We start from the raw sequence: 12487 nt of genomic DNA, 5'->3' as shown, positions 1-12487 counted from the left end.
ACAGCATTTTATGAAATTTGTGAAGTTGCACATGCTAGCAGTGGTGGTGGTGAAATGGAAACAGTTCAAAATAGCTTGGAACAGTTGAAAGAAACTGGCAGCTTATATCATTTCAAGGAATTATGTGTATTCTCCCAATTTTGTTTCCAAAGGACTTGTGTCCAAAATATATTATTGCCCGTTAGATTAATAACATATATCTTTGTCTGGGAATCTGAATTAAAAGCCACATTTACAAAAGAATTGGCTTTAGCTTGGTGTCCCCACAGTTTATGGTAAATCCCTCTTAGTCTCCTATAGGGAACAGGGATTTAAAAGACTATATAGATGATATTTAAGTCCTTTTGAACTCATCAAGACTAACTCTTTATCCCCAGAGGGTGTAATAGACTTGGTTCTTTTCTTCATATGTGTTTGTTTTGCCCACTGGTCAAAAGCGTTTTGAAAAAGGTAATTGATTTTCACTCCAAACAACCAACTTGTATTGTTTTGTATACTTTACTCCTGCTATTCAGCTTCATGGAAACAAACTGCAAGATAAGGAACTCATTGCACTTTTGTTATCTGTAGAAAGACAGGAGATCACAAAATGATGGCGAACCTAAAAGGATTCATTCTCAGCTTGGTTAAATAAGATCTGGTTTATGGCATTTGTGTACATGTATCCTACCAAATTCAGGTTTTGAAATGATTAACCACTCCAGATAAGTTTTCTAAAAATTGTTTATATTTATTATCCTTGCATGCTCTGAGTCTGCACCATTTGGTCCTTCCTTAGCCCATCTGAAGTACTGTTGTTGTTAGCTGCCTTTGAGTCTGTTCCAACTCATGGAGACCCTGAGGATACGACATCTCCAAGAATCCTTTTCCTCCACTGCCTTGCCCAGAACTTGCAAGCCGTTGCATATAATCCCCCTGATTGAGCCTATCCATCTGGTTTGTAGTCTTCCTCTTGTTACGGTTTGCAGGTACCATTGAGGAGACAAAACAAGTGAGGTCCACAATCCAGATTACCTTTTAATGCATGCATTGACGCAGGGGAAAAGCTTCTACCAAACTGCACAACTAACAAGGCAGGGAGCAGTCCTATATAGCATTCCAGCAGGCAGGAGATAACACTGAGTTTGGCACTCCAACAACCAGACTTTCCCTATCAGTCTGTTATTAAGGCTTTTTTGTTCTCCCGAGGAGTCTGGGACCTTGAGTATCCCTGATTCCCTCCTGTATTCCATCATCCCCAAAAAGGCCTCTTTCTAAACTACATATATTTTTGGATAAACATATTAATTCTTACATATCACCAAACATTAATGCCAAAGCTTGCTTATTATTGTTATTATTAAATGAACAGTGCCTTACTGTTTAGACCAGGGGTTCCCAACCTGGGGGTCATGACCCCCCTGCCTCCCCCTCCCCTTCTCCCCGCGGGTGCTGGTGCTGGAGCAGGCACCGCGTGGGGAAAAGGGGAAGGGCTCCCTCCATTCCCTTCTCCGGGCACCCACAAGGAGGAAGGGACAGGGGGCACTCCTCCTCTCCCTTCCTTCCTGCTGGTGCAAGCACCTACGAGGAGGAAGGGACGGGGCGCCTCCTCCTCCCCGGGGCTGCCAGGTAACCGCAGGGAGAAAGGGACAGAACTGCAAGCCCCAGTGGGCTTTGCGGCCAGAAGTCCTGCCCCTTTTCCCTCGGCGGCCTCCCCAATTGGTTGGGAGGCTGAGAAGGGGAGGGACTTCCAGCCGCAAAGCCCACTGGGGCTTGTAGGCGGCCGAAAGTCCCACCCCTTCCTAGCCTCCCAACCAATCAGGGAGGCCGCAGGCGGGAGTTTCATCCCCAATGGGGGTTGCAGCCCAACAAAGGTTGGGAACCGCTGGTTTATACAGTACATTTATTTGACTCTCACACTCTCTCTTCTACCCTCTGCCTTTCCTAGCATTATTCTTTTTTCTTGTGATCCTTGCCTTCTCATGGTGTGGCCAAAGTATGATAGTCTCAACTTGATCATCTTTGCTTCCAAGGACAGCCCTGGTTTGACCTGTTCAAGAACCCAGTTGTTTGTCTTCTTGGCTGTCCATGAGATCCTAAGTACTCTTCCCCAGCACCACATTTCAAATGAGTTGATTTGCTTTCTGTCTGCTTCCTTCATTGTCCAACACTCGCATCCATACATGGTAATCGGGAATATAATGGCCTGGGCGATTCCGACTTTGGTGTTCAGTTGTATGTCTTTGCTCTTCAGTATCTTTTCCAGGTCTTTTATAGCTGCCCTCCCCATTCACAGTCTTCTTCTTATTTCTTGACTGCAGTCTCCATTCTGGTCAATGTGTGATCCTAGATATGGGAATTCTTTAACTATTTCAATTTCCTCGTTGTCTAGATTGAACTTGTGTATTTCTTCTGTGGTCATTATTTTTGTTTTCTTTATGTTCAGCATCAGACCTGCCTTTGCACTTTCATCTTTGACCAACCTTATTAACTGTTCCAATTCCTGAATGTCTTCTGTTAATATTATCCTGTCATCCGCATATCTTATTATTATTAATGTTGCTTCCTCCTATCTTAACTCCTTTTTCTGATTCTAAGGCATTTTACAGACCGCCCAAAAGGGCGGTCTGTTACCACCCTTGTTTGCTGTGTGAGGGAGCTGCAGCGGACAAACCACAAAAAGCAGGTTCTTCTTGCAGCGCTGTTGTGATGCCACAAGGCGCCAATGGCACCTTTGCGGCGTCACAAGGGCGCTGGGACGTGCAGATACTAGGGTTGATCTTGATGCCTGCATTAAAACAGAAACAATAGGAGAGGTATCCAGAGTTTCCGTGGACCCTATTAAGCTGGATCACTTTGATTTTGTAAATACCGAGGAAGTGGACAAACTCCTTGGATGTGTAAAGAAGACAACGTGCACTCTCGATCCCTGCCCTTCTTGGTTGACCGCCCAGGGAGGAGATGCCGTAACTACATTGTTACGATTAATAATCAACGCATCCTTCTGGAAGGGCAAATTTCCATCCAAATTGACACTAGCATGTCAGGGATGATGGGAGTTGTAGCTCTTCACCTCTGGCTCTAACTCACCACCTTGTTATGCAGCGGTGCTGACCAGCTTTGGTCAGTGGTTAATGCTTTTCTTCCAAAGCAGCAGAGTTTCAGAGAATAGGCTGAAGACCCTGACAAACTCTCCAAGCCTTCTCACTCTTCTTTCTGAGATGTCTTCAAACTTCTCCAGGATTCTGCTGGCTCTTGTATCTTTACTCTAGACACCAGACAATTCAGTAGACTTATATAAAAGATCTACTTTATTCTACTATATACAAATACTAATGCCCTCACAAATCTCTACAATCTCCAATATCTCCAAAACACTCCAACTATCCACAACTACCCACAAAATACATTGGCAAACATAGCAATTATTATAGCCATTGTTAATCACCACCCACTTAGTCATTCTACAATTCTGTCCTTGACATTCAAGACTTCTAAATTACATTAGCTTTTTCACCTGTGTGGCTTCTTAATTGCTCTTGCTTAGTCATCGTGACTTTCACATACATGTTTTATTTCTATTACTGTATGTCCCATGTTGCATTTTCCTTAACATAGCAGTGGTTAAACCACTACTGAAAAAACCCTCCCTGAATCCCCTGGTGAGAAACAATTATAGACCGGTCTCCCTGCTGCCATTCTTGGGCAAGGTGATCGAGAGTGCGGTTGCCTTCCAGCTCCAAGCTGTCTTGGATGATACTGATTATCTGGACCCATTTCAAACCGGCTTCAGGGTGGGATACGGAGTTGAGACTGCCATGGTCTCATTAGTCGATGATCTTCGTCTGGGCACCAACAGGGGAGGTGTGGCCTTGCTGGTGCTCTTGGACATCTCAGCGGCTGTCCTGGACTGCGGCCAGCACTCACAGACACACACCAATAAGAATGGCTCAGCCAAGCAAGTGGATGCAAAACACAGACCTTGCAAGGATTCAGTGTGAAAGCAGTCCGAGAAGTCAAGCCGAGGTCAGGATACCAGAAGACAAAGCAAACCGAAAGCCAAGCAAAGTCAGGATACTGGGAGTCAGAGTGGTCAAAGCAGTCCGAGGTCAAAGCAGCCAGAAGATAACAAGGGTCCAGTCCGAGGTCAAAGCAACAAGGAATCAAGATACAAGAAGCCAGTGCTAGCAGCAATCACACCAAGGGATCATGCAATAAACTCTGGCAAACAGTAATGGTCTCTCAACAGATTAAGTAAGGGAAACTCTCCCCCGTGCCACCTGAGGCTGGTTGGCTAATTGCCTCTCTGCAATCCTCTTGGATCTGCACCTGCAAGCACTCTCAGCCCTTCTCTCTTGGAACGTAGGCATCTCCAGGCAAGCTTCCTCCCCAGAGTCACCACTAGGCTGTTGCACCATAGGAGGCCCCTCTCTAGCACTCGGACCTGGTTGGGCCTCCTCCTCTGGGGCTGGGAGAGCACAGCTGGGACCTGGCAGAGCAGGATTGCCGCCAAGATCAGCTCTTGCTCTGGAGGAGGCTCATCCTCCTCCTCGTCCTCCGAGAGCTGATCTTGGCTGGCCATGACAGTGGCTTTCGATACCATTGACCACGGTATCCTTCTGGAACGCCTGAGGGAGCTGGGTATCGGAGGCACTGAGCTTCAGTGGTTCCGATCCTACTTCTCGGGTAGATTCCAGATGGTGAAGCTGGGGGACATTTGCTCCTCTAAGAGGGAACAGACATCTGGTGTCGCTCAAGGAGCCATTTGGTCCCCCATGCTATTTAACATTTACATGAAACTGCTGGGAGCGATCATCTGGAGATATGGGGCGCGGTGTTACCAGTACGCTGACGACACCCAAATATGTTTCTCTATGTCTCCGACTGATACAGGGACTAAGGATGGCATCTCTCCTCTGAATGCCTGCCTGGAGTCGGTAATGGGCTGGATGAGGGAAAACAAACTCAGACTGAATCCAGAGAAAACAGAAGTACTCGTGATAGATTCCTCGGGTCTAAGGAAGGAAATTTGCCAACCTGTCCTGTACGGTGTCACACTTTCCCTGAAGGATGAAGTTCGCAGCTTAGGAGTACTTCTGGACTTGTCTCTCCAATTGACATCTCAGGTAGATGCGACGGCCAGAAGTACTTGCTATCAACTTTGGTTGATACGCCAACTGCAACTCTACCTGGACTGGAAAGACCTTGAAACGGTGATACATGCTCTGGTAACCTCTCGTTTAGATTTCTGTAATGTGCTTTACATGGGGCTACCCTTGTACCAAGCTTGGAAGCTTCAGTTAGTACAAAATATGGCAGCCAAATTGGTCACCGGCTCATCAAGGTTTGACCATATTACACCTATTCTAAAAGATCTTCACTGGCTCCCTATTCACTTCTGGGCACAGTAAAAGGTGTTGATTATTACCTATAAAGCCCTACATGGCTTGGGCCTGAGTTACTTACGGGACTGCATCTCCCCATACCATCCTCCCCACACTCTTAGAACATCAGATAAGAACTTATTGGAAATACTAACCTCCAAATACGCTCTATTCTTTGCTAGCTTGCAGTAGTTTCTGCTTAGCTTGCTTCCTGTTCTTGCAAAGCTCTTGCAAGCTGGTTTCCTGTTTTTCACAGCCTTTGCCTCTGTGAGCTCAGCTTCCCTAGTCTAGCCTTATCCTGTTGCTTTTGCCATAAGCAGCCTGCTTGCTATTCTGCTGTTTTCTTGGTCAACCAAGACCCCTCAAATTTTCCCATTGTGGCCCTACACTGATACCTAGGAAAGTTTATCTTTGTTTGCTCTGATCTGTTCTTGTGCTGTTTGTTGTATTATGTTTTAATTTTAAAAAATTGTTTAAAGACGTGGCAATGTATACATAATTGTACCCTTCCAGTGGTTCCCAAATGTTGGTCCTGCAGGCGTTTTGAACATCAGCTCCCAGAAGCCCCAGCCAGCTTGGACAACAGTCAAGAATTCTTGGAGCTGAAGTCCAAATCATCTATAAGACCGACGTTTGGGAATCATTGCCTTAAGCTATAATGTCAAATTAGGAATCCTTCTGTGCATGAACACAAATGCCAAGTATGTCCTCCCTATCTAAGAAAGGTAACAAAAAATATCCTAAACTCCATCCGTACAAGATGGCGCCGGCCCTTCTACATGGCCGGCGCCATCTTTGCGTATCGGACGCTGAGCGTCCGTATGCGTCGCGTCCCTTGTGACGTAGCGAGTGCGCCCCTGGCGCCTCGCTACGTCGCAAACGCGACTCGAAAAGAAGCTCCATTTTGGAGCTTCTTTTTCAGTCCGCAGGGGAGCCGCGCCGTGTGGAGGCTCCGGCTCCCTCACGGACTAGCCGGCGGCGGCGGCAGACCGCCGCAAAGCGGCGGTCTGTACCCCACCTAAGGTTATCAAATTGTTAAACTGGCTTGCACTTGTGCTTTCAAACAACACTTTTGTCTCCAAAAATCTTAAAACAGAGGTGGTTTTCAGAGCAAGGAGAAAGATATGATCAATTTGCTAAGGACTACAGATTAAGCTGGCAATAAAAAAACACAGAAGCAAAAACTAGTAAAACATACGCAACCTGAATAAATGGCTGGAAAGAAAATCCTGTTTTATAGCCAGGAGAATTATTTATTTACTTACAGTACTTATTTGCTCCCTAATGATAGTGTATTACAGTACATCAGGATGGATTACATCCAGAGTGAAAATGTCCTAGATGCAGCATTATGGAACAAAGGTTAGATCCCTGGTGGCACACTGGTTAAATGCCTGTACTGCAGCCACTCACTCACAAACCATAAGATTGGGAGCTCAATACCAGCAAAAGGCTTGCATCCTTTCAAGGTCGCTAAAATGAGTACCCAGATTGTTGGGGGCAATTAGGTTACACTTTGTAAACCGCTTAGGAAGTGCTTAAGTGCACTGATAAGCAGTATAGAAATGTATTTGCTATTGCTATATTGCTGTTAGAGGTAACCAGAGTTCAACAGGAAGCCATGATGACAATGCATATTGAAGTGAGCTGAGTCACAGGAAGCTGATGACACAAAGGCATGACATGAAGTCATCAAGCATCAGTAATGCACAGTCATAGCACATAGGGGACAGGAAATTGTGTAACACACCAGTTGAGGTTTGGACCAAAATCTCTACTGGTGATTGTGTATATAAGGAAGGAGTGCCAATACTCCTTGTGGTTGGTATATAGTGGATGGTGGAGGAGCATTATATCAGTCGGTGTAAGTACCTGTAAATATTGCAAGATTAAAAGCCTCTTAAAAAGAAAATTCAACAGTTGTCGTGTCTGCAGCTTCTGTGTGAAAGAAAGATTTCTCCAACTTACATGAACGTTACAGCAGAGCTTTCTGTGTCATTTGTTCCTGGCACAACTCTTCTGCGTGTGGACTCTCACATGCACCAACATATTATGGGCAAACTATGAACAACAAAATAATTAAACACAAAATAACAGATTATCCCACAACATATCTTCATGCCAGTAAACGTTACACATGCTAATTTTGTGTGTGACATGCTAATAAGAAAATATCAAAGACTAAAACAGCACAGCATCACTAAAAGCATTTACAATTCAGAGGGATCAAAAGTTCACACTTTTAATAGCACAGATTTAAGACCACAAAGGCACCTGCTAGGCTAGGGAGTACATACCCAGTAGTGTATTTCCCTTTCTCCATTTGAATCTTTGCAATTTAACTATCTCTTCCCCTTCCCAATATGTTAATTCTGAAGCTATATCCCTATGCATTTTGTATCCACAAGTGATTCCACTGAATTCACTGTAAATTGCCCCCAGGCCAGAATGTATAGAATTTTGACATAAAACATCAATAGTTTTTCAAGGAACCGCCAATACCACGGGGAGGAACTGTGATATTCAGACATAACCAACGACTAGTTTAAAGGAAAGAAAAGGGGAGAAGGTCTTGTGGTACCTTTAACGCATTTTAGCATGTGCTTTTGTAGATTATAACTCACTTCCTCAGATGTACCGATGAATGAGCATGGATAACCCATGAAAGCTTATTTAAATCTTAAAGGTGCCACAAGACACCTTTCTCCACTTTCCTTATTTTTAAAAAAAACTGAAACAGATTAAACAGACTATATCTTTGGGGAAAATATGTAGTTCTGTTGATTTTAAGTCAACATATAGGCCATTTTTAATGGGGTAGTTTTACTGATCTGTTGCTTCAGAATAACACTCCTGCTCTTTACATTCATAGCAAGTAAACTTTCTCCCACAGCATATCTTCATACCAGTAACTGTTATACATACTAATGTTGTGTGTGACATGATAATACGAAAATATTTGGGAAATTTACTTACGAAAGCCAACATGTAGCATGTTGTTCCATTAGAAAAATCCACAAAATCCACCAGCGGGTAGACCTTTAACATTATAATAAATAGCAAATGACAATTAAATGAATAATGAAGGAATTGGGCAAATATGGATTTAGTTTATAATAACTTTTGCCTTCCTTAAAAACTTGAGTGCTATTTTTAAAGAGTTCATTCATTCAAATTATTTATTAAAACACTTGTATCCCACACTTTATCATGGGATCTCATGGCAGCATGCAACACAAAGAAATGCAATGTAACTTATAATTGTTGTGGGTTTTTAAAAGAACTTAGTGTTGTGGAAAACTGATAATATACTGCAAGTTCTCCCACTAGACTCACAACAGACCTCGATCTCACAGAACCAGAAAGGAGGGGACCAAAGATGAATTTAAAAACACAGATTGTTTATATTGGACAGCTGTCACTCTAGGAGGAATTCACATTCCAACAAGTATCCCAGAGCCCCAAATAAAAGAAAATGGCTCCTTTATATGGAGTTAAAACAAAGAACTTTAACTGGCATATCCCATTGGACATGGCAAAAGTTAAACATATTGGATTTTCGTACAGAGTACAGATATATGAATACATTAAAGGTACATCTTAGCCATATTCCACTAGCCCATTAGCCTTATCTGTCCTTGCCCCCCTTCTAGTCCTTGCGGAGATATCTCTTCTCCAGGATTCATGTCTCTCAGCTAACTTCAACTAACAACAAACTCCAGATCCCTGAGGTCAGAGCCCTAGGTCATCTTGAGCTCTCATGCCTTAAATCTTAATCTTTTGCCTGCATTCCTGGGCCTCTCAAATTCTTTCCAATACATGTACCCTTATTTCTATAAACTACATTTATATGCATACTAAATATGAAACTTTAAAAATCTTCTACCTCATTAGGAACAATTGAAATTCACGATATTCAGGGATGACTATCCCAAACCAGCTACAGTGGGCCCTTGCCTTACGTGGGGATCCGTTCCGGATCCCTCCACGTAAGGCGAATTCTGCCTATGCTCAAGCCCCATTGTAAACAATGGGGCTTGTGCACGGTGGCACGGCGGCACGCAGGGCACAACGGGCGCGCGCGCCCATTCAATTGAATGGGACGCGCCGCCCCTTCTGCTCCGTGCGCGCCCTGCGGCTTGAGCACGTATGCTCAAGCCGCGTAAGGCGTGCCCGTGTATGACGCGGGCACGCTGTATTCACAAGTTTGTGTTCTATCTAAATACCAAATGGAAGGATTGATTTCACTTACCTTTGCCACGCTTCTTTGCAAAATAAACATATTGTCCACATTCATAGATTACACAATGTATACGTTTCAGTCTATATGAAAGGCCTGCGCCCCAAAACACAGGATTATTTGTCATTTTGTTTAGTGTATATAAAAGGAAATGATTTCCAACCCTCAAATAGGTAGCATCCCTTATAATAAGGGACATCTGCCAGTCCTATAAAGAATAATCTTTCTGGTCCTCAAATAAGGGACATCTCTTGTATCATCATCATTATCATCATCAGCCTTTATTGTAGTTAACAAACCATAAGCCAAATCATAATAATTAAAATACAATGTAAAAACATAATAACTTTACTTATAACACCTGAATTTTGTTAATACATATCTATTACATATCTACAATGTACGTATCATCTAACATATCATTGTATATATCACCCTAAACTCCTTGAAAACCATTAAAATTGTATGACTGGCAGCTGAGGACACCCCTTATAATGATGGATCCCTGACACAACCCCAGTTGTACAACATAGGTCCAAAACACACTGCAGAAATGATCCAGATTGAGAATGCTTTAACTGCCCTGGCTCTATGCTAGGGAATTCTGGAAACTGTAGGTTTGGGAGACATTTAGCCTTTATTGCTGCCACAATAAATTCCAATTCCCAGGATTCCCTAGCACTGAGCCAAGGCAGTTAAAGTCGTCTCAAACTGGATTATTTCTGCAGTGCATTTTGATCCATAGTTAATATTAGGGTTTCCAGGTGAAATAAGGAAACAGGGCTCCTGCTTCTTTAATACCTTTGTAGAAGAGGGAATTTCAGCACATGTTGTTTGCATGACAGCCAAAACTACTGTAATGTCATCTCCTATACCAGGGGTAGGCAACCTGCGGCCCGCGGGCCAGATGCGGCCCGGCGAGGCCTTGGGACCGGCCCCAGCCCGGTCTTGCCGCCGATTGCCGCCGGGGCCTTTGGCGTCTCGTGCGAATCATGGTGGGGCAACTGTCTATAGAAGCCTCAGAAACATGCATTTATCTTTAAAAAAAATTAAAAATCAGCAATTTTTTTTGCGTGTCCTCCATTTTTTATTTAAAAAGTGCCTTCCATTTGAAAATTTTGTCCTACATTTGTCCCGGCTTATTTATTTATTTATTTATTTATTTATTTATTGGCTTCGGCCCCCCAGTTGTCTGAGGGACAGCAACCCGGCCCCTGGCTCAAAAGGGTTGCCTACCCCTGTCCTATACAACTGTGGGGTGAAATGTTGTGTGATTTACATTTTAAGATTTATATTTTTAACACGTTACATTTTAATTCATAATTGTTTTAACTTTTAAAATTGTTTAATTGTTGTTGTTTTTAATTTTATATATATCCTTTTTAATGTTGTTGTACTGTTTTTTTAAATTATATTGTTTTAAATTTGCTGTTCGCTGCCTTGAGTTCCTATATTGGGAGAAAGGTGGGATATAAGATGATGTGAAAGGAAAGAAAAGCGAGACAGCAACAACCTGGAGCAAATGAGCAGTTTGGAAGTGTTAAATTAGACTTTGGCAAGGAGACATAAACCAGGAAAAGATATAGAGAAGGAAGCTTCATGGTCAAAGTGACCCATAGTGTATATATCACATTAAGTGCCAAAAAGAAAAGAAAAAAAGCTGTAAAACTGCCGACCGTAAGGAAATGAAGTAAGATATAGTCAAAATCAACAAGGCTGTTTTAGGTACTAATCAGTCGGAGGCATGTACGCACTGCACTAAGTAGATTTTTTTAATGGACAATATCACATTAAACCAGTGACTCCCAAACTTTAGTCCTCTGGGTGTTTAGTCTTCTGGACTTCAGTCCCCAGAATCGCCTACTTGGCCAAAAGTCAGGAATTCTGGGAGCTGACGTCCAAAACATCTGGAGCACCAAAGTTTGGGAGTCATTGCACTGAACTGTTAAGAGTGCTATTATTCCACTTTAACTGCTATGGCTGCCTCCTGTGGAATCCTGGGATATGTAGTTTAAGGAGAGGTGTTTAGCATTCTCAGCCAGAGAGCTCTTAGGCCTCACTAAACTACAAACCCCAGAATTCCACAGGAGGCAGCCATGGCAGTTAAAGTGGAATACTAGCGCTATAACATTCTACGATCCAAAACTCACTGCGGAAACAATCCGGTTTGAGACCGCTTTAACTGCCCTGGCTCAGTGCTAGGGAATCGTGGGAATTGTAGTTGATTGTGGCACCAGAGTGCTCTGACAGAGAAGGCTAAATGGTTAACAAAACTACAGTTCCCAGAATTCCCTAGCATTGAGCCAGGGCAGTTAAAGCGGTCTCAAACTGGATTGTTTCTGCAGTGTGTTTCGGGCCTAGTGTGATATTGTCCTTTAATATAAACCGGTAACATTTGGCTGTTCTCACATGAAACCACTCAAATAATTTATTTTGAATAATTTTTATTTATCTACTTATTATTTAAATGATACATTTATTTGAAATTATTTATTTGAAATGGTTTTAGTGGTGCAACTGGCTCTATTCTTTGGTGATATAACAAACTACAACTCCCAGAATTCCACAGCAATGAGCCATGGCAGTTAAAAGTCCAAAACACACTGCTGAAAAATCCAGTTTGGGGCCTGACTCAGTGCTAGGGAATCATGGGAACTGTATTTTTTTTTTTGTGACAACAGAGCTCTCTGACAGAGAGGGCTAAATGTCTCACAGAACTACAGTTCCCAGCATTCCCTAGCATTGAGGCAGGGCAGTTAAAGCGGTCCCAAACTGGACTGGACCAAAGTGGTGTCAAAACGTATTATTTTCCTCAGCTTGGGAAAGACTTTTTTTTCTTCCTTTCCCTAAAGCAGTGTATTCTGCCCTCTCACAATACTGGCCG

The 12487-nt window shown here is 43.1% G+C and overlaps 1 protein-coding gene across 1 annotated transcript in view; it reads left to right on the top strand.

Annotated features, from left to right (window-relative positions):
- Positions 1-11273: 11273 nt before the first annotated feature.
- The window catches only part of AMN1 (antagonist of mitotic exit network 1 homolog), a 29360-nt gene continuing 28146 nt past the window's right edge, over positions 11274-12487 (top strand). The window contains exon 1 of the mRNA XM_042468594.1: positions 11274-11293. Within this exon, the coding sequence (XP_042324528.1) occupies positions 11289-11293 (5 nt within the window). The 5' untranslated portion in view covers positions 11274-11288. The remainder of the gene's footprint in view (positions 11294-12487) is intronic.

Source organism: Sceloporus undulatus, chromosome 5 (genome assembly GCF_019175285.1).
Source record: "Sceloporus undulatus isolate JIND9_A2432 ecotype Alabama chromosome 5, SceUnd_v1.1, whole genome shotgun sequence".
Taxonomy (NCBI): Eukaryota; Metazoa; Chordata; class Lepidosauria; order Squamata; family Phrynosomatidae; genus Sceloporus; species Sceloporus undulatus.
This window is presented reverse-complemented; position numbering and strand designations above follow the sequence as displayed.